Genomic DNA, 22657 nt, shown 5'->3' on the forward strand with positions numbered 1-22657 from the left:
TATACTTATTACTGTTTTAACTTTTGAAGCTTTTTCTTTTTTTAATTTTATATTTATAGTTTTTAATTTTGTATTGTTTTTTAAATGAGGCGCTTTGAATCCCTCTATTGGGAGAAAGGTGGGATATAAGAAAACAACAGCAGTCAAGGATAGGGAAGCTTGGGCCCAAAACACACTGCAGAAACAATCCACTCTGGGACCACGTTAACTGCCCTGGCTCAGGGCTTGGGAATCCTGGAAACTGTACTGTAGTTTATTGTGGCCCCAGAGCTCTAACAGAGTTCCCAGGATCCCATTGAACCAAAGCCATCAAAGCGGTCTCAAAGTAGATTACACTCATCCCACCATGTTTGTGGCTTTGATTATTCATATGGTCTCTCTAGGAATGTCTAGGTCCTCCAGCGAAACTCTATGATCGCCTTTAACCAACAAGTCTCGCTGAAAGACCCCCTGGAGATTCCTAGAGCGGACTCCCACTCGGCCTTTGTAGCTCCTCCAGCGCAGCTCTATGGACGTTGGAGGACCTAGAGATGCCCAGAGAGGCGTCCTCTCGGGTAGAAACGTGGTGCGTTTGTTATTTGCGGTGTGTCCATATTCGGGGGTCCTTGTGCCCCTGGCCCCAGAGAAGGTGCGGGGAGCGGTGTGTTTGTGTCCCTCCCAGGGCAGGGTGCTGTGATTGTGAGTTCCTGCATGGCAGGATGGGGCTGGACAGGATGGCCCTGCTGCCTATGTAGGACCCAGGAGAGTCGGGGTCCTCTCGAAGGAAGTTAGCAGCGCCCGCCAACAGTGGACCTTGGACCATTTCTCCTTCCTCGCTGCCTGGGCTGAACGTATGTCGCTCCTACATCGGGATTTACTTTTGCTTTCCTAATCCTTACCTTCAGCAGCTGCAGCAGCCCTTCCCCTTCCCGGTTGTGAGCGCGGGGGCCGACGGGAGTCGTAGTCCGGAGCCCCTCCGGCGCGCGGTGCCTGACGGGAGCTGTAGTCTCCGCAAGCCCTTCCTCCTCTGTCTTCCTGAGGGCCCCATGGCAGCAGCAGCAGCAGCGGCGGCGGCAGGAGGCTCCTCTGTGCGGGCGGCGAGGCATTGCCTCAGCCCCCTGCTCCGGCTCAAGCCCCGCTGCCACAGGTAGGGCGCCTCCGTCCTGCCTTACCCTCCCGTGGCTGGACTGCGCCGGGGTCCAGCGCCCCTCCTCCCGCGGTGCCACGGCTCCGGGATGCTGTGGGATTCTGGGAAGCGTGGTTTCTGGAGGCGCCCCAGGGTTCCTAGCATGGAGCCGTGGCACTCAAGGGCGGGCTGGGTCTGCGGGGCGGATGCAGCCTCCTCTCTCCGGAATTGTCCCCGTCCTTCCTTCTTTCTTTGGTCCAAAAAGCACACTGCAGAAACAATCCAGTGTGAGACCGCTTTAACTGCCCTGGCTCAGCGCTAGGGAATCCTGGGATCTGTGGTTCTGTCAGACATTGAGCCTCTCTGGTGCCACAAGGAACTGCAATTCCCAGGACTTCCCCGGCATTGGACCATGGCAGTTAAAGCGGCCTCAGAGTGGGTTGTTTCTGCACTGTGTGTGTGTGTGTTTGGACCTCTCTCTCTCTCTCTCTCTCTCTAATAACAATTATATATATATATATATCTATATATATATATATATCTCCCCTAGACTGAGGAGGGGAGGTTCTGTGCATCTTTGAGGGGGGCATTTTGACTAGAGATATGTTGTTGTTGTTGTGTGCCTTCAATTCGTTTCCGACTCATGGCAACCCTATCCTTGGCAATATTTGCACAGAGGGGCTTTGCCATTGCCTTCCACTGAGGAGGCTGAGAGAGCGTGGCTCCCGCCCAAGGTCACCCAGTGGGCTTCCATGGCTGGCCAGTATGCAGTCCCTGATCTCCCAGTATAACACTCATACCATTACACCACACTGGCCCTGTACCCCTGGTATAGATAAAGGGCAGTTTCACACACAATGCAGCAGGAAGCCCACATTTGCCCCAAGACACCGGACTCTCTCAGGCAGCCCAGCTCCTTGACTGTGGGGATTAGGACCCTGGTCTCCAGAGCTCTAGTGGCCCAACATTCAAGCCAGGGCTCCCAGGCTGGCTAGATGAGGCACCCCCAGGCCTCCCTGTCCTCACTGCTCTGCTCAAACTCATGCTCCTGTCTCAACGCAATCCATCCATCCAGCATGTGCTCTTCTTCCTCTCTCTCTGCTCCCCTCCGCCTTCCCTAGCATCATTGTCTTTTCAATGAGTCTTTCCTTCTCATGATGTGGCCAAAATGCAACAGCCTCCATTTAACCATCTTGGCTTCCAGGGAGTATTTAGGCTTAATCTGTTCAAGGCCCCACCTGTTGGCCTTTTTGGCCATCCATGGCATCCTCAGTACTCTTCTCCAGCACCACATCTCAGATGAATTAATTTTCTCCCTATCAGTTTTCTTCACTGTTCTACTCTCACATCCATACATGGTGATGGGGAATACAATGACTTAGAATAGATGATCCTCACTTTAGCCTTCAGCTGTATATCTTTGTTGTTGTGTACCTTCAAGTCATTTCCAACTTATGGCTACCCTAAGGCTATAACCTATCATGGGGTTTTCTTGGCAAGTTTCTTCACAGGAGGGTTGTCATTGTCTTCCTCTGAGGCTGAGAGAGTGTGACTGGCTCAAGGTCACCCAGTAGGTTTTATGGCCAAGCTGGGAATCGAACCCTAGTTTACAGAGTACTAGTCCAACACTCAAACCACTACACTACACCAACTCTCTGTATATCTAAGACTGGGAAGGGCAGCTATGAAAGAACTAGACAAGATCCTAAAGTGTATATCTTTGGTCTTTAGGATCTTGTCTAGTTCTTTCATAGCTCCCTCCCATTCCTAGACTTCTTCTTCTGCTGCTGCTGCACAGACAGTTAAAAGATGCTCTAGTTTTTCTAGTTCTCATCTCAGACCAAAGGCCCACTGAAGCCAGATGTGGGCTTCTGTTTTCAGCCCAAGGACTCCATTCATTTCTGCCTAACCCCTCAAGAGCAGAAGTGGGTGAGGCAAGGCAGTACTTATTTCCCTTTCCTCCCCACCCCATCTTTCCCTTTTTCACTTTTACTATCTTATCTAACCCTGTGTCATGTGAGAGTGGAAATAAGAAGAGAAGGGGAGAGAGAGAGAGAAAGTCAGAGGGAGGAGGAGAAGGTTGTGAATGTGTGTACTTTCATATACTGTAGTTTTCTATTCTATTCAAAACATTGGGCCTTGAAATACAAATCTGGGAATACTTCCACAGCTGACTTCCCCTTCTTTCTCATTTTTTCCCTTATCTTGTATATGAAGATAGTTGCTTTTTTTGGTATAACTTCTTATCAAAAGCAAACTGCTTAACAAGGTTTGTCCTAGGATTGCTGACCTAAAAGTTGGTTGGTTTGTGTTGGTTAATAATTGAATTTATTACAGACTTTGTGCTTTATTCATTTCCTTTTGCATTCCTACTGATAAATCTATTCAGTTTTATGAAAACTGGCACCGGCGGAACTGACTCTTCCCCACCACCCAAATTCCCCACGTTGATCAAAATATCTGATGAGAAACTGAATTGGTTACTGTGCTCCAAACAAAGTTGGGAAACCTGTGCAGTTGGGGTTGCTGCTCACAAAGAGCATTACAGCTAAATTCGGACAAAAATGGTTACACTTTTCTTCCCATCGGCATGGATTGGGATGCTGGTCCTCACATCCCCTTCACAATGTACAGTCATGCCCCCAAAAGGAAGCAAACAGCCTGTAGATGTATTGCTGAATACTATTTTAGTTCAGGAAAATTCATTTATGAGTCTAAGATACACTAGACCCATTGAATCAATTTTTGAATCATAAATTAACAGTTCTACAGATCTCATTAGGGACTCTGGGACTCTGGGACTGGAAATTGGATTTAGGTCTTAGTATTTAAGAGGTGGATGGAAATGTTCAACTATTTAGGCCTTACTAATTACAGTAATGATCTACCTGTTGCAGGAGAAAAACATATTTTTATGAATGTTCTCTCTGTATTTGAACATCTAGCCCAGAAAAGGACACTTGTTTTTGTGCCATAAAAACAAAACAAAACACCCTGGTTTCTTCACAAGAAACAGGTTTCCTGTACAGGAAATGTTTCTTGTGTGCAGAAAGCACAGATTTTGTGGAGAAAAATAAATAAATGTGTATTTCTTCACAGAATAATTCCTTCAGGGCATTAAAGAACAGGAGAAAATTGTGCAAGATTCTTGTTGGTCTATTCTTCTAATGGATGGGGCTTCCTGACTTTCAGGAAACATGTTTATCCACCTGGGAATAAATAATTATGAATAAATAATTCCTGTGTCTGTTGTCATTCAGGCAAGTCCCTTCCAAACCTTCTTCCTTCCTCATGCTGCTTGTGAATCAGAGGACAAGGCTCTCGAATTTCAGCCTCCTAACACTTCCCTGATGTGTATGACACTTTTTAAAGGCAAAAATGCTGCACAGTTTTTTTGTATTCCCAGTTCCAGATTATATCTTTTCAGCATTTGATCTGTACAGCTAAAGGCAATGTATGTCAGGAGGGAGAACTATTAAATGATGTGTTTGTGCTATGGTTTAGACTTAAGTGGCAAACACAGGTTGGCTTAACATAGATAGTTGACAAAGGCTTATTCAGTCCCATATATATGTGTGTGTGTGTGTGTGTGTGTCTGTCTGTCTGTCTGTCTGTCTGTCTGTCTTTCTCTCACCTATATGAGTGCACACGTGTGCCAAACGTTATTGGAAAAATATAAGTCGACAGTTATAGAACCTAAAACAAGACTTCCCTTAGAGTGCTGCAGATTTGGAGGCTGCTAAGAAACTGTGCAAATAGCTTTTAAGGTTGTGCTCTTCATGTTATTCTTGAAGCCCAATAATGTAGGTTGGTGATGTTTTGTGTTACATCTTTTATATTATGTCAATCATTTCCCATGCAGGGCTGCAGGTTTTGGCTTGTTTTATCCTAGGTATAAGATAGGGATGACAACAAGCAAAAATTTCAGATTCTTGAAAGATCCTAGTGTTCAGGCTGCTTAAGCAAAAGTTTATGTCCTTCCATAGCTCAGAATGAATAGAAAGAGAATCATTGCTCTACTCCTATCCAGGTCCATGAATCACTTCTGCTAGCCTATTTGTGCATACCACTTCCAGTCTGTACGTGCAAGTGTATGTAGGAAGAGAAAGCCAAGGAGAGAGGGGGAAGATTAGGGACCTATTTTTCATGTATGCTAGTCAGTGGTTATATATGGGGGGGACTCCTGTAAATTTGATAATTGTGTGGAAGAAGAAATTTCAGCAGGTGTTTTTACATGACAAATGCCACTCCAATATTCCCTCTATTAAAATTCCAGTAGCCTTCACCCCATCTTGATGTGGCCATCCTTGATACTAGTAAAGAGGAATGCCCTCTCTTGTTCTCTAGAGTCCCTGAAACCAGTTTAAATAACTGAATATTATCTTGCTGCTTTGTTTTCACAAGGACTTCGTCTGGTTAAGTCTGAGGTTTGGGTTAATTTTTCAGAAGACATTGTCTTGATTAAGCTTTGACATTGTTTGAGTACGGAAGAAAGGCATTCAAGAGCAACCTTTTCTGGTGTGTACTCTGGGTATAGTGTCTCAAATGTGACCTACTCCCAGAGCTGGCACTATGTCCCAGAACAGATGGGCCTTTGCGGCGCCCTCATCACATGTGAGGGTTGCCTGGTGGGCAGAGCGCCCACACGCCCGGCAACCCTCACTTTGCAGCATTGCAGCGGCACTGCAGAAAGGAGCCGCTTCGAGGTGCTCCTTTTTTGCTCCGCAGCAGTACTGCACAATTTGGTGCTCTGTACCACACCTATAAGCCAGTACTTCCCACGCTAACATGGGCCTAGAAATCTTAAAGGCACTAGACCCTGTCTAATATTGGAAGCTAAGAAAGGTCAGCCCAGGTTAGTACTTGGATGAAAGACCACCAACGAATTACAGGTGCTTTAGGAAACTTGCCATGGACTGGCACTGATCTGCAGACCACCACTTTCACTACCAGTGCTATATAGTCTGTGTAGAAATGATATGCAGATCTGACAAGAGGGTGAGGAAGATGTGTTTGGTGTTCCTGATGTTAAGGGACATCTGTTCTGGCAGTCCAAAAGCATTCATAGATTTTTTTTAAAACTGGTGAGAAGAGCAACCAAATGAACTGAATAAAATTAGCAGTAATGGTTGGTCTCAGGCAGATGTGAAAATATCAATTCTTACATCAGCCAGCCATTTTAAAGGAGCCTTAAATGTTATATTGTTTATATATTTCAATGTTGCCTTGGGAGCAGAACAGGCATGATGTACTAGATGAGCCTGAACTGATATTGGAACAGGTCAATATGTTTAGAGAAGATCTGGTATGAATTTTCTCATCTCTGAAACCCTAAATGTTCTTCCTAACAATTTGCAGTGCAGCCACCTGTATGGTTAGTGAGAAGCAAGTTTGTTTATCCCATGAGATATGCTCCCTAATAAGTATGTTCGGGATTACTGCCTTAATATAAATAAACTTGCCATTGTTGAGTGATAGGATGTAAAGCCCTTTCCAGACCCACCCTCCCCCTGGACTCTAGAAATCCTGGAAGTCACAAGTGAAAAGTGACTTCTAGTTCAGCTTACACCTAGCCTAAGACTGAAAATAGGATGGCTTGGTCTGATATGGAGGCCAAAACTGGCCATCTCTATAGTTGCCCTCTCAGCTGTAAAAAGTAATTGGAGAGTTAAGACTGAATTCCAGTAAGCATTTTCAACTTCTATTAATCTGAATCCTTTCTTCTGTGTCAGTCTGTCTTGTACTTTTATTTGACACTTGTTTGGTGCAGATTACTTGTCTCAGAGTCTTTCAATGAATACCAAAGTCGTCTTCTCAGACTGTACTAGGAATTGCCTGGTAAAATGCCTCCAGAGCTTGACTTGATTGCTTATGAAAATGTTGGTAAAGTTTTGAGCTCTGTAGACTTGAGGCAAAATAGTGGAATCTGGGGAATTTTGTTCCTTGATTCAAAGTACCCAGGTTTGTATATTGAAAAAAAGCACAGGTTTGAGTTTTATCTTCTGGGCAAAAACAAACTAGTGTTTCTGCGAACTTCCCCCAGATTGTTTGCTGATGAGTGAATTCTGCCCGACTAAATAATAGACAGTATAGAGCCTATTTGTTGCAAACTTCAAATGACTTGGGGATTTCAGTGCATCTGTTCTGCCAAGCTAGAACTAACACGGAGATTATTGCATTCTGTTAAACACAGTGACTAGCCAATGTCTGGTTCACCAAGCTTACTGGGCAGTTGTGGAAAGGATACTGTGTGCTATAAATCAGGGATTCTTAACCTGTAGTCTGTGGACCTCCTAAGGCTTCAGTGGGTGGAGTCCATGAATTAGGTATGAAAAAAGAAAAGATTTTTTTCCCTTTCAATTTAAGTGTAGTTTTCCAGAAATGGAATCAATAGCTTTCATCTGTTACTCAAAAGGCTCTGTGACCTTTAAAAGGTTAAGAACCATAGTGGTAAATGCTAAAAGTTGTGCACAAATCAGGCTCCCACCTTCTTTACAGTCAGCCTTCCATATCCACAGATTCTTTACATACAGATTCAGTTATCCACAGCTTGAAAATATTTGTGTGTGTGTGTGTAAATTCTAGAAAGCAAACCTTGATTTTGCCATTTTTAAAAGAACACCACTTTACTATGTCATTGTATATAATGGGACTTGAACAGCCATGGATTTTGGTATCCATGGGGGTCCTGGAACCAAACCCATCATATAGCATGGGGCCCATTGTACTTACCATTCAGCACAGGCTTCCATTCAGCATGGAGCAGTTTTTATTTTTATCAACATGGGAACCTCTGGTTTCTTTGCACTGTAGCTCCATCACATGACCACCATCAAATGCCAGGATGTTTTGGAAGTCTTGAGAGCCAGTGTGGCATAGTGGTTTGAGCACTGGACTATGACTCTGGAGAGCAGGGTTCATTTCCCTGCTCAGCCATGAATCCCACTGGGTGACCTTGGGCAAGTCACATTCTCAGACTCGGGGGAAGGCAATGGCAAACCTCCTCTGAACAAATCTTGCTAAGGAAATCCCATGCTAGGGTCGAAAACAACTTGAAGACACACAACAACAACAACAACAATGGGAGTTTGATTTCAAAACATGGAAAACATCAGATAAGGAAGACTGTGCTAAAGTAACTGGTTCTTTGTTTTAAACCCTTATTTACAAATTAGTGATTATTTTGTACCTTCAAGTCATTGCTGACTTATGGCAAGTTGACAAACCTGTCACAGGGTTTACTCTGCAAGATTTCTTGAGAAGGATTTTGCCATGAACTTCCTCTGAAGCTGAGAGATCATGACTTGCCCAAGGTCACCCAGTGGGTTCCCATGACCTTACTGTTGTTAAGTCAAGTTGACTTAGACTCATGGTAATCCTATGAATGAGAGACCGCCAAGTCACTCTGTCATCAGTGGCCCTGCTCAGATCCTGCAAACTCAGGTTGGTGATAGCTGATTTTAATTTCCAAGCTGTATGTGAAAGGCTCTCATTTTGCAGCCTTGTATTGAAAGACTTGTAAACTCATTCTTTCTGTGCTAGAAAAAAACATATAAATAGAAATTCCTGTCTAGTTAGCACCGTGCTGAGGTACCTCCCTTGACACAAACCTGAACAATTCCAGCCATCCCAGTCCAGTAGCTGATTTATTATTTAAAAATAAATAGTTGCCTTGCTCTTGTATTTATTTTTATCTCATTTTCATTGTACCGTTTTAGAGGTTTTCTGTCTGCCTTCAGCACTGCTGCACAGCAGAGGAGCACAGGGGATGACTGTGGCCCAGAAGAACCTAATGATGAACCAAGACACCTCTTGAATGAAAACAGTTTAGAACACAAAGCTATCAAACTAGAAGAACAAGTTCGTATCTTAACAGTAAGTACCTTTATTGAACTGGATATTTCCTCTAAGACACCTGTGTTTCTAGGTTTCAGTGAGTGACCTAAATACCCAGTTTCATCATCTACAATGTACAGTATTGTCAAAATATGAGATGTGAGGAATCAGATAAAGGTGTTGAAAGATATACTAATGAGTAGAGAGAGATGTGAGTAGTGAAACTTGTTTTCTTATAAGAAGTCACAGAAGTTTATAAGTTACATTTGAATGAGAAAATAATTTAGAAATGCACCTAAAACAAATGGAGATTAGACAAGAAAATCTTCAAGGGTTCAAGGGTAAAGAAGATTAAGAGGAATGTGGAAACCCTTAGAAATAATAAAGAGAATAGAACTTTGAAGAGAAGTTTGAAATTTGTCTTATCCTGGCCAAGTGGTGATCACTTCATACAAGAGGATTGCAGTTAGCTGACCTCATGGAGACTGGCTTGTACTGCATGTGATCCTATGATACAATATGTTCACCAATAGTTTGGTTGGCAGCTGTTGGGAATTATGGGAAGACACATACATATTTCTGTCTAGAATTACAGATTTAACTATATCTTGTACTGAATTTAGCTTTCTAACCTTTTGTAGCCATTGTGTCTACACCATTTTAATGTACACCTGTCAATATATGTAAGTATTAGGGAATGGTTGGATATTTATCAAGTGGCTGCTCTAGCTGCACCTGCCAGATATTTATCTCATTCTTTTAAACTTGACAGGTAGCAGGAATGCCTCAGAGTTGTTTATTTTTTTCAGTGAACGAAAAAACAGTGATAGCAGTTCCCTTCTGTCTCTCTGCCCTCTGCTAGATTATGCATGGGGGGGGGGGGGGAAGCTGCATTTACTTTTTGTTATTATTCAGCAGGCATGGTGGCAGATTAAGCCCAGAAATGATGCCATGTCAGCATTTTTCTTAAATGACCTATCCAATTGCAGTAATTTCTACAGCTAGTAAAAAAACTTGTTCTTCTCTCAAAACAGTAGCAGAAGATTGTATTTGTCCAACAGACTGTATCATTTTCTCTTTCTCAGTGTTTGTCGCTTTATAGAACTTTCATTGCTCTGTTGCTTTGGATAATGACCATGTGTCTGACCCTGATTCTTGCTCTGTATGCAGAAACAATATCAGAAAGCAATAACAGATTCTGAAAATGTCAGGCGGAGAACACAAAAGTTTGTAGAGGATGCTAAGATTTTTGGTAAGTAAAAGGGTGCCTATGTCATACATAACTAGCTGGCTATGTAGAGTGTTTAAGGCATTAAAATGCTGGCCTTTCAACATTTTTATTTCATGGCACTTTCCAGTGTAAATAAAATGAAACAACAAAGTATACAAACAAAGGAAAACTTCAAAATTAGCTTTAAGAGATATGAGTTAGTAATTTTTGAGTACGGTAGCTTTTCTACCAACTTCAGCAAGGCTGAAATGAACTACAGTCGGCCCTCCTTATATGCGGATTTGCCATGCGCGGATTTGAGCATATGTGCATGGCAAATCCGGGGAAATTGTCCCCAATGGTGGCGCGCATGCACACGCACCGCCATTGGGGAGAAAAGTCCCTCTCCTCCCCTCCTCCCTCCCTCCCCCTCCCCCTTCCTGCTTACCTGCTCCGTCGCTGCGCCACCGCCTCCTCTGCCGCCGCCACAGTTCAAGGGCCAGGTGCTGCTCATGGAGGCCAAGAGGCCTCCAGACTGCACCCAGCTCTTTCGTGGTGGCGGCGGCGAGGAGGATGAAACTAGGCCCCGTCCTCCCCGCCGCTGAGGAAGAAGGGACAGGGGCAGCCTGGAGGCCTCTTGGCCTCCAAGCTGCCCCCAACCCTTAAACTGTGGAGGTGGTGAGGATGCGGGAGGCGGTGGTGCGGCGATGGAGCAGGTGAGCAGGAGGGGGGAGGGTTGGCAGATAGGTAGATAGGAGGGAGGGAGGGAGGAATGGGAGGAGAAGGACAAATGAGACTTGAGCATATGCGGATTTTGGCATACGCGGGGGGGTCTGGAACAGATCCCCCGCTTATACCAAGGGCCCACTGTATTATGTTAAAATACAAGTTAGCCATGGGCGTTTATCACATGAAGGAGATTGGGAGTTTAACCCGTGAATATCCCAGAAAAGGCGCATAACTACGTGAAACGATTTCACACGACATTGCACAAAACCTGCCATTAAAGTGGTCACAAATAAGCATTAACACACATCTCTTTACTTACGGGATTTCAGCGACAATGCATTTCCGATATTACTTTATTTGCGCAATTACTTGTGATAATCATTCGCACAATTATTTGTCATTTTTGCTTTATTTGTGGGATCCAATAAAACCTGGCCAGTTTGTCCTCTAAACACATTCACTGATTGAATTGTTCCAACTTCATTTTACGTATGAACAATTTTCAGATTGTTCATATGTAGAACTCATAATACATATGAACAATTTTGTCCACATGTTTTGTGAGTATGTCACAGTGAACCTACAAGGGCTCATGTGGCCAGAGTGAAGTAGTTTCATTCCATTAGAAAAAGCTTCCCCAGAAGATACTCTGAGAGAACAACGTCAATGGTGTAATTCTGTTTCTTCACCACAATTACAATATCTGTAATACATATTGAGAAAGTCCCAAAATGTGTTCTTCAGTCATACTTCTTCAAGTTTTCGGTCATTCAGGTTCTAGCCGTCTTCTTCTCTCAACCCCCTGTTTCATTGCACTAAATTTCCTGGTAAACCATGTTTGCAAGGAGGCTTGATTTAAAAAAAAACAAAAAAGCAACAGTACATTGCTTTAATAAGTAGTTCTCATTTGAAAGTGAGAGCCTAGAAGACAATGAGCATCCTTTGAAACTTTTCTTAGAAAGGATATTTACTGATGACCCTAACCAGTAAGGCTCTATATTGCTACCTGTTTGGTATCCTGGATTAGCTCATCTCTGTACACTGCAGAAGACCAGTTATGGCATATTCAGAAATCTGAAAGCAACTCTAAAGAAACTAAGGCGGGTTACAGACGGGCAGGAGAGGACGTCTTGGAGGTGTATTTAGCTGAATGCGGAGCCTCCAGACGGCCCGCTCCGGGGGCGTGCTTCAGGTGTTGGAGCTTCCACACGGGGGGCAATGAAGACGCCTCACCTGGGTCCGTTTTGGACCCGGAGTTTCCAAACCGCCGCCTCGGAGGACGCCGCAAAAAGAGAGGCAGCTTCCGCACGGGCGGCCCAAACCGCGGCTTTTTTTTTCTTTTGCCGGCTACTGGATGCGCAGCTGCGCAGCTACAGCGCTAAGCAGCGGCAGAAAGCCTATGTGCGCATTTAAAGCGCCCAAGCCCCTTTAAACTTTCCCCCCCGCTCTGCCCAAAAACAATGGTGGTCTCCTGCCAGCTGGTGTTGGCATCCTTGTCCACTTGCACGTTGCCAATGTCACCAGCATCATGGATGCCTCCTCTCCTTTGGTCCCCGCGCTCCTGCTGAATCTGCAATGCGCAGCCACAGCTGTCTCCGCTGCCACCGCTGTCCCCCTGCCATCTCCCCTCACCTCCTTTGTACATATGTCAATATTTACAGTTTTAGCGTTTTTTATTGTTAGGTGAAAATGGCACAGGAATGTGTGTAGGGGTACACTTTAAAGTCCAAACTTTCCAAGCAGTGCATGCGTACATGTTGCTCTAGGGTTAGGGTTAGGGTTAGGGTTACGGACGTTGCAATTAAAGCCTGACTGCAAACTGCGCATGTTCCAAGACCCCAACTCACTATGCAACGGAGCTTTTAAATGGGCAACTTAAAGTAGCGGCGTAGCAATTCTGGTGTACCGGTGCAGCAGCTCTCATGGCTTCTTCCACTTCTCGATATGTGTCAGCATTCAGGTAGGACTGCTCCAGTTTCTGCAGTTACTCCAGTTTCTGGGACCATATAGCTATCATGTCAGCCGTCTCAGTATGAGACCAAGACATCCCCCTGCCTTTTTTTCGGGGTGCTGGTGGATGGCTGAGCCATCCTGCCTGGTGGCAAAGGGGAGCCGCCACACAGCTGTGCCAGGAGCAGCCGAACTGTGCCCTTTCCCAGGTGAGAATGGCGCAGGAATGTGTGTAGGGGGTCACTTTAAATCCCAAACTTTCCCTTTTCACTTTCTACAACCAAAACATCCGCCGGCAAAAGTTACAACTTCCCGCGGTTCTAGCAACGCATGCGCACAAGTGGCTCTAGGGTTAGGGTTACGAGGCTTAAAATGCGCCGCAGCTGTGCCACAGCTTCCACAGCTCCATGGCAGCGGACGTTGCAATTAAAGCTTGACTGCAAACCACGCATGTCCCGGGAACCCGACCCATTATGCGACGCAGCTGACACGGAGCTTTTAAACCGGCAACTTATATTTGCGGCGTAGCAATTCTGACGTATTGGTGCAGCAGCTTACAGACGGAGCTGCGCAGGTACGCATCAAATCAAAAAGAAGCGGAAAAAAGCAGCACCTTTTTAATGCCGCTTCTTCCTGCTTGGGGCGTGCGGGGGGCGTGTTCATGACGGCATTCAGGTAAAGCCCGTCTGAAGGCTCTACCTTCATGACGTCATGAGTACATCCCTTTTTGCCCGTCTGTAACCCGCCATAGCATTCACAGCTGTTCTTGAAGATGGGCAGTATTTGCTGGGCTCTGAGTAACAGTATTACAAGAACTGTCACTGTTGCTATCTGTCTTCTGAATTGTTACTGTCTTCTGAATTGTTACTTTTCTTGATTTTTTTATGTATCTACAGGCATCCAGAGTTTCTGCAGAGACCTGGTAGAGGTAGCAGATATCCTAGAGAAGACAACTGAGTGTGCTGAGTCTGAACAGAATGACCCAACTCTGACTCTGAAGAAGATCTATGAAGGCTTGTCTCTTATAGAGTCCAAACTGCAAAATATATTTGCTAAGCATGGCCTGCAAAAAATGAATCCAATTGGTGGCAAATATGATCCATATGATCATGAAATAGTGTGTCATATCCCAGCAGAGAAAATGCAACCGGGCACTGTGGCATTAGTGACTCTGGATGGCTATAAACTCCATGGCCGTACTATTAGACATGCACACGTGGGTGTGGCAGTAGAAGCACATGAATGAGTTAGACTTGACAGGTAGCAGATCTGTCCACATGACTATTGCTGCTATGGCATGTCCTCTCATTATTTATTAAGCTAAGTTTGTATTATATGTTGGTCTCAGGATGGATGCCTTAACCTGGGCTTTATTTCCAAGATGTACAGTTATTTAATGTCACATTTCCTATGTTATAAATATTTTTTCAGATGTTTCTAAAATGTAATTAATCTCACCTTTTCTGTTGTCATTCTCAGGTCTGCATTAAATTCTGCAATGGGTTTGAGAGTGGAAAGGATTCTAGGACATCATTATTCATTATAATATTAGGGGTTGTATCCCCTGGACTGTCAAGTAGCAGAACATACAACACTAGTAGAATGTTTTCCGTTTTTCATCTGCAAGCCTCTAAATCTATTCAGAATATTAGGGGATTCTCTGAAACAAATTTGGGGAATTGTGCAGAGGAATACAGGGGAGGGGGGTAGTAGAAAACATTCTACTAGTGTTGTATGTTCTGCTACTTGACAGTCCAGGGGATACAACCCCTAATATTTCAAGCTGGGGAAGGCTGATGCTCTGCTGTACAGAGCATAGTTTGATTGCACAAGATTTCATGTTTAATCCCTAGTATTTCTGAATGGGGTGCAAAAGACTCCTAACAGTTTCCAGAAAGCAGCTACAAGTCAATACAGACAGTACTGAGCTCGTTGAACTCTATATAAGGCAGTTTCCTGTACTCCCAGGAAGACGTTGGAAAGGTTGAGCTTAGTTTAACAATGTAAGAGGAGTCCAAAATCCTATGTAGTTCAGCATCCCATCTTCAGCTGTAACCAACTTGATGGGCCAGAAGAAGCACTGAAGCACTAAATATCTTGAGACACTATTTGCTAAAATGTGCTAAATAGCTTCAAACCTTTCTTCTTCTTAGAAGAGTTGTTTCAGTTCACTGACCATTTTGGTTTCTCCTTTCTGCTCCTATTGTAGTGCTAAATACCATTTTTGAATGTTGCAACCAGAACTGTATATAGTTTTACAAATGTGGTTGCAGCACAGATTTGTATAAGACATTGGGATATTGGAAGGTTATATTTTTTGTGTCTGTTTTTTTAAAAAAAATCTTTTCCTAATGATCCCCCAACAGGGATGTCACCATTTTCATCCCTCCTGTATACTGGGGAATGAAGTGGATCGCTCCCATCCTTAACCCGTCCTGATCACACAAAAGTGTATCACAAATGTCACGCTTAACCAGTCATTATCCCATCAATGAAGTGGAATTGATCTGTCATTTTTCAATAATGGAAACTTCTGTTAATGAAAAATGACAGGAGAGTTTCTCTTCACTGACAGAATAATGATGGGATAAGCGTGATGTTGGATGATAGCCTTTCATGCTATTGCAGACAATTACACTTCACTGACAAGATAATGACCAAATAAGCACAACATTGTCTGATAATCTTCACGCAATCGTGTAATAAGGACAGGAAAAGGATGTCCTTTTCCCCATGTAATAATCTCCAGTGTTAAGATTCCTTTCCTAACTGAATATTTGCCAGCCCAAACTTCATTGGTTTATGTATGGTTAGGGCTTTTGCCTCAGTGGGAATTGTTTTATACTTATGTACACTTAATTTCATTTGCCAATTAATGTCAGTTTTATTGGTTTAAAGATAATCCTTTGGCTCCCTTAATCTTCAGAATCACAGTTGGAAGAGACCAAAAGGGCTGTCCATTCCAACCCCCTGTCATTCAGGAAGACACAAAGCACTCCCAACAGATGGCCATCTTGCCTCTGTTTAAAAATCTCCAATGATTGAGCCTCCACCACATCCCAAGGCAGTATATTCCACTCTCAGACAGCTCTTACTGTCAGGATGTTCTTCCTAATGGTGGACTCTCTTTTCCTGTAATTTGAATCCATTGCTCTGTCTTCTAGTTGAAGCAGTAGAAAACAAGCTTGTTCCATTCTCAATATGACATCCCTTCAAATATTTAAACATGGCTATCATATCACCTCTTAACCTTCACTTCCCTAGGCTGAATATTCCCAGCTCTCTAAGTCACTTCTCATAGGGCATGGCCTCCAGTTAATGACCTTGAGTAATTCGGTGTCATCTGCAAATTTACTCAACTACTGGTTATTTATTTAAAAAAAGTTAAAATGCACTGGTTCTAATACAAATCCCTGAAGGACCCAGCTGTTCACATCCCTAGTATCCTACAAACTGTCCATTTATTCCTACTCTGTACTTTCTATTCTTTAAGCAGTAACTGAATGACAAAGACCCATCTTCTTATGTCATGACTGCTAAATTGACTCAAGAGACTTTGATAAGGGGCTTCATAAATGCTCAGGTACATAATGTCTGCTAGACCACCCCATCCATATATTTGTTGACACTCTCAAAAAATTTAAAAGATAATTGAAAAAGGATTTATGTTAGCAGACATTATGGGTATTTCTTTTTTTCTTTAGTAAGATTTGGGCTGCATCCACATTGTAGAAGTAATCCAGGTTGACACCACTTTAACTGCCATGGCTCAATGCTGTAGAATTCTGGGAATTTTAGTTTTGTGAGATATTTAGCCTTCTCTGTCAGAGAGTTCTGGTGCCACAACAAACTACAAATCCCAGGATGCCATAGCATTGAGCCATGACAGTTAAAGTGGTGTCAGCCTAGATTATTTCTACAGTGTGGATACAGCCTTGGCCTTCTTTGTCAGGCATGGTTAAAGTCTGTCCTTCCAGATATTGTTGGGCTGTAACTCCCAGCAATCCTCATCATTGGTTGTGCTGAACGTTGGCATCCAACATCTGAAAGGCTGCATTTTGGCCACTTTCCACAAATGTACCTGGAACAGATGTTAAGATGACCAACCTGTAGTTTTCTTGATTCACTCCTACCAGGATCCTTTTTTGAAACTGATGCCCTTGGGAACGGGAACAACCTTATGGATACATGACATATTTTTGTTAGGCTAACATTTTCATGTCTGAATTTTTTAACAACCATTAATAGATCCCAACTTCATGAAAAAAGTTTAGTCCTTCATCTCATCCCCATGATTTGCCTCAGGTATTCAAGCCTTTCCAAAACTCTTGTCTGCTCTCCTTCCTACAGTGAAGACGTGCACAAATAATTTATTCTCTGCATTCTCCTTTTTCTCCTTTATAGCACAAAAGGCCAGTCATTTTTCTAGCCAGGTTCCTGCTTTGGATATGTTCAAATATTTTCTTTCATTGTTGACGTTAATGTTTTTAGTGTTTGGCTCCTCAAGTTTCTTTACTTTTTTATTGTCTGATTGCAGTGTCTATTTGCACATTCAAATTTGTGTTCTTTTTTTCCTTCTAATTTCAGCAACATTTCTATGTTCAGAAGGCAGCCTTCTTGCCTCAGAGAGCTTCCTTGACTCCTGCTTGTCAATGGCAGTGGTGTCCTTTCATTGATTTAGTGGTAGCTTTCCTCATCTGTGTTACATCTAGCCGAGCTTCTTTTGTGACTTTTAATCATTCTCAGTATTCTAGAAGAATCAGACCTTGACTTTCCCATTCAACTTCTGTCTCTGTCTCCTTCCTTTTAAAAAAAGGGTTTCTTGTTTTGGAAGTAGATTTAATTATTTATTTATTTTTATCCCGCCTTTCTCCCAAAGTGGGACCCAAGGTGGCTTACATACAGTATGTGGCTATATTGGCAACTTACATACAGATTGAATTCAGTGGCCCTCTGATCACTTTCCAGTATGTTCCACAGTAATTGTGTCTCACATCAAATCCAAGAGACCACTTAAAATGCACCTTCTGATTGGTTTCATAACCCCAACTATTGTAGGGTGCAATCATTTAGGGTATCTAGAAATCTCATTTCTTTGTCATGCTTTGAACGTGCATTACCCTATATGTAAGGGTAATTGAACACCCATTACTACAATGCTCTCATCTGGATGCTTCTCTGATTTTTTTTCCTTCATGTGAAGATCACTCTGACCATTTGGATCTTATGGTAGGGGAAAAAACTGTGTGTCCTCAGAACTAAATTAATTTTGCAAAGTAGCATTTTAAATGAACATGAACCAATGGATTCAAATCACAAGCAAAGAGATTTTACCTAAACATTAGGAAGAACGTCTTGGCTGTTTGACAGTGGAACAGACTGCCTCAGAGGGTGGTGGACTCTTCTTCTTTGGATGTCTTTATACAGAGGTTGGTTGGCCATTTTTTGTGAATGTGTATTCCTGATAGCAGAGGGTTGAACTAGGTGCCTTTGTAGTGCTTTCCAGCTGCATGATTCTTTGAACTTTCCTTTACGTCTTGACCAAGATGCTCTGACTTGTATTTTTCTACATGTAAAATGGGGAAAACAGCAAGATTTAACAGTTATAAAACACTAGGACTGCATCACACTGTATGGAACTAATCCAGTTTGACATCATTTGAACTGCCATGGCCTAATGCTGTGGAATCCTGGGATTTGCACAGTGGGCCATTGGTATCCACTGAGGTTTGGTTCCAGGACCCCCCCCCCCCTGCATGGATACTAAAATCCGTGGATGCTCAAGTCTCAAGTTAAATACATTGGCATGGTGAAATGGTATATAAAATGTCAAAATCAAGGTCTGGTTTTTGGAATGTATATATTTTTAGATGATTTTCAAGTTGTGGACAGTTAAATCCATGGATAAAGAATCTGTCAATACAGAGAGCCAACTGTAAATTGTTATGGCACCAGAGCTCTCTGATGGCGAAGGCTAAGTGTCTCACAAAACTACCGTACCCAGAATTCCATAGCACTGAACAGTGGCAGTTAAAATGATATCAAACTGGATTATTTCTGCAGTATGGATGCAGCCTAAGATGAGAATCTTGTTGGCTGCTGAGAAACCTAGCAGAAAGGTTTCTAAAACTGTTCCATCTGTGAATTCCTATTGAAAGTGAAGTTTTCCCCCTCTCCCAACTCCTACCTGTCTTCCCAAAACTAAACTTGCCACAACGGTACATGTAGGGATCTGGGTTACTTTCCTTGTAAGACTTGTAACTGCATGGTTAAAAATGAAAGAGCCCAAATTCATATTCCTTGTTTGAAAAAGCTCCAGTTCCCAGCATCCTTAAGATGAACCATCTTTTCAGGAAATAGGACTGGGAGAGACAGCCAGACTGGTCTTATTACTTTCTTTTAGAATATATATACTGTACAGAACTGGACTGTGTAGATGATTTTGACTTGTTGGCCAAAATTTCTCACTGAAATTATTTACTTGAAGATTTGTGATTTGATCATTATCAGATCCTGGAAAAGACTGAAAATAAAATAGGACATAGTCTTGTTGAACTGTCAGGTAACTGGCATCCAAAAACATGAAAAATCTTGAAGCAGAAATGAAATTTCTGCATTCTTTTTATTTAGTATTTTTTTTACAAAAAAAATCTGAGTAAACATTTGAAGTGTTCTTAAATTAAGCAGAAATTTATGCAGTTGAATGCTGATCTTCTTAATGCAAAGATTTTTCTTGGATGGGAGTGAAACAAAAACCATGTTGTTTAGAATATACTGTTGTTTGCCACTCACCCTGCATTGTGTTCTTCCAGGACTTCTGTCTTCCCAAACAGGTGATGTGTGCTCTGAATATTTTCTGAATAAAATACAACTAATCAGAAATCTAGAAATGTTTTATTTCTCGCTGTTTCAAAATCAAAAGGAATCCTGAAAGGGGGAGGATTTATTTACCTTTGTGTCTTGAAAAAGCCAGCATGTACTTTTATACTTTAACATAGTCATGCCAGTGGCTATGCACTAGACAGTGGCTCAGTAACAACAGCCACAGTCCAGTGCATAGTTTTCTTCAGTACTAAACTGCAACATCAAATCCACTGTTTGGCTGAATACTTTGACCTTGTATTTTTTTTCCTAGACCATGAAAGTGTATGCTACTATAAATGGCACAGGGATACTTTATTTTATTGTGTTTTTGACCCAACAGGCTGCTAACACAGCTAATCTTGTGGAGGCTGGTTTTATCCTGGTCTCTTGCATGCTCTCTTGCTCTGTTCTGCAGCCGTGCCCAGTGTATGCATTGTGCAGATTTTACACAAGCCAGAGATACAGTTGGGTCTCCCTTATCTGGAATTCTGAAATACTTCAACATTGTCCACATGCGTGGCTGAGATAGTGACACCTTTGCTTTCTGATGTTTCAATGTATACAAACTTTCATGCACAAAATGATAAAATAATATTCTCTATAAAATTACTTTCAGTCTCTGTGTATAAGGTGTATACAAAACATAAATGAATTTAACATTTAGACTTGGTTCCCATCTCCAAGATATCTTGATATGTATAAGCAAATATTCCAAAATCCAAAGAAATCCAAAACACTTCTAGCCCAAAGCATTTCAGATAAGGGAGATTCAATCTGGACTGGAAAAGAAAATGGTAAACAACTGAGATAGTGGCACCAGTGAACTTATTTCTATTTGATGGAGTTGTAAAGGAGTAGAGGAACTGGTATGGCCCACTGGCTAACAGATTGATGTGATATATATATGTGTGTGTCTGTGTGTGTGTGTGGTCATAACACACACACACACACACGGTCATAAGAACATAGGAAGAGTTCTGTTAGACCAGACGAAGGTCCCATTCAACAGTATGGTGTTTCCCACAATTAGTAGAGTCTGAAGGCCATTTCCCACTCTCCCTCAAGTTCTCATAACTAGTTCTCAGAGAGAGACATCATACACCCTGTTTGGTATTCCCTCTACCTTTCCAGTTTGAATTAGGGTTGAAGAATTGTAGCATTGTCAGTTTGTAGTACGTACATATGTATGTATGTATTTAAAACTCATGAAACAAAGGGCAATTTTTATAGTTTTTGTGGGTTTTTCTGGCTATGTGGCCATGTTCTAGAAGAGATTATTCTTGACGTTTCACCAGCATCTGTGGCTGGTATCTTCAGAAGATGCCAGCCACAAATGCTGGTGAAACGTCAGCAATACACTCTTCTAGAACATGGCCACATAGCCAGAAAAACCCACAAAAAAACTATGGGTGCCGGCCATGAAAGCCAACTTCCCAAAGGGCAATTTGTTTGTCTGATGTATGCCTCACTTTTCTCCCCAAACTGGGACTCACGGTAGGTTAGCAGAAGGAGTTATGATGAGATTTTTATTGTCAAGGACTGGAGGGGGCTTGGTTAATCTTCATTTAAAAATCAAGATGAGCTGGACAGTAAGGAAAGGAATTTCAGCCTTTTAAAAAAAATACCTAATTTTATTCAAGAAAACATCAGATCATATGTTGATGATACTGAATGAAGTAAAACAGTCAAATAAACATGTAAGATGACCTGTTCTCCAGAAATCTACACTTACAGAAGGATTAGGCCCTGAAGTCCACATTATGGTGGACTTATGGTGACCCTAAAGCAAAGTTATCATGGGGTTTTCTGGAGCTGAGTGTGACTCGTCCATGCCTGAGAGAACTTGAACCCTGATCTCAAGAGTTGTAGTCCAATGCTCAAACCGCTACACCACAGGTATGGTATATCTATTGTTGCAACATTCAGAGAATCAGTGAGTTGCCAAGTATGTGAAGTGAATATGGACATGTACTTTTATTGTTGTTAACTGCCCTCAAGTTATCCCCAACTCATGGTGACTGTGTGGATGAGACATCTTCAAGACATCTCCACTGATCAAGGGGTCCTGCAGATTCAGGCCTGTGACCTTGACTGAGTTTAGCCATCTTGCGTTTGGTCTTCCTTGCATTCTACTGCCTTCTACCTTTCCTACCATTATTGTCTTTTCTGGTGAGTCATGCCTTCTCATGATGTGGCCAAAGTAGGACAGATGGCTTCAGTCATGTCATCTTGGCTTCCAAAGAGTATTTAGGCTTGATCTGTTCAAGAACCCATTGGTTTGGCTTCTTGGTTGTCCATGGTATCCTCAGCATTCTTCTCCAGCACTACTACTCAAATGAGTTTTCTCTTTGTCCACTTTCTTTATTGTCCAGTTCTCCCATCCATACAAGGTGATGTGGAATAATAATACTGTAATAATTACTTATACCCCGCTCTTCAGCCAAAAGGCTATCAAAGCGGCTTACAAACTGTTAATTGGACATTTCCCTGCCCTCAGGCTTCCAATCTAAAGAGACAAGACACAAAAGGCTTGGGCAATTCTAACTTTAGTGCTTAGTTGTGTATCTTTACACTTTAGGATCTTGTCTAGTTCTTTACTAGCTGCCCTTCCCATTCCTAGCCTTGACTTGTGCTTTCATAGCTCCTTGCAATCAGATGCTGTGTTCCCCCCTCCCTTGGGACACGGTGACCAGGTGACCTCCTTTTCCAGGACACACCCTCAATTTCAACCTTCCATCCTGCAGGAATTCCAAAATGACCTCCATTTTGAGCATGACTAAGAAGCATGAATTTCCATTTCCATATGAGTGTTTATAGCTTTTCTTTGGCCCTGCCTTCCATTTTCCTTGTGCGTCCTCCATTTTACCTGTCCACTGTGTGTTGGGAATTCCTTTCCAACCTTGTCTCCAGGTGTGTTGGATTGCAACTCCCATCAGCCCTAGCCAGCACGGCCAGTGGTGAGG

At 42.7% G+C, this 22657-nt stretch overlaps 1 protein-coding gene across 1 annotated transcript; it reads left to right on the forward strand.

Annotated features, from left to right (window-relative positions):
• Nucleotides 1-458: 458 nt before the first annotated feature.
• On the forward strand, nucleotides 459-14434 carry GRPEL2 (GrpE like 2, mitochondrial). Its single transcript, XM_042454209.1, has 5 exons — nucleotides 459-565; nucleotides 888-1126; nucleotides 8824-8980; nucleotides 10112-10193; nucleotides 13727-14434. The coding sequence occupies exons 1-5, from the start codon at nucleotides 509-511 to the stop codon at nucleotides 14074-14076; spliced, it is 885 nt and encodes a 294-aa protein (XP_042310143.1). The 5' UTR covers nucleotides 459-508; the 3' UTR covers nucleotides 14077-14434.
• Nucleotides 14435-22657: the final 8223 nt, after the last annotated feature.

This window comes from Sceloporus undulatus, chromosome 2 (assembly GCF_019175285.1).
Source record: "Sceloporus undulatus isolate JIND9_A2432 ecotype Alabama chromosome 2, SceUnd_v1.1, whole genome shotgun sequence".
NCBI classification, from domain to species: Eukaryota; Metazoa; Chordata; class Lepidosauria; order Squamata; family Phrynosomatidae; genus Sceloporus; species Sceloporus undulatus.

Excerpts from the sequence above, each read along its gene's own strand:
- GRPEL2 (XM_042454209.1), top strand. The coding sequence starts at position 509 with ATGGACGTTGGAGGACCTAGAGATGCCCAGAGAGGCGTCCTCTCGGGT. Across the intron at positions 8,981-10,111 it reads AACAAGTTCGTATCTTAACA|AAACAATATCAGAAAGCAAT; the intron begins GTAAGTACCTTT and ends CTCTGTATGCAG. Across the intron at positions 10,194-13,726 it reads AGAGGATGCTAAGATTTTTG|GCATCCAGAGTTTCTGCAGA; the intron begins GTAAGTAAAAGG and ends ATGTATCTACAG.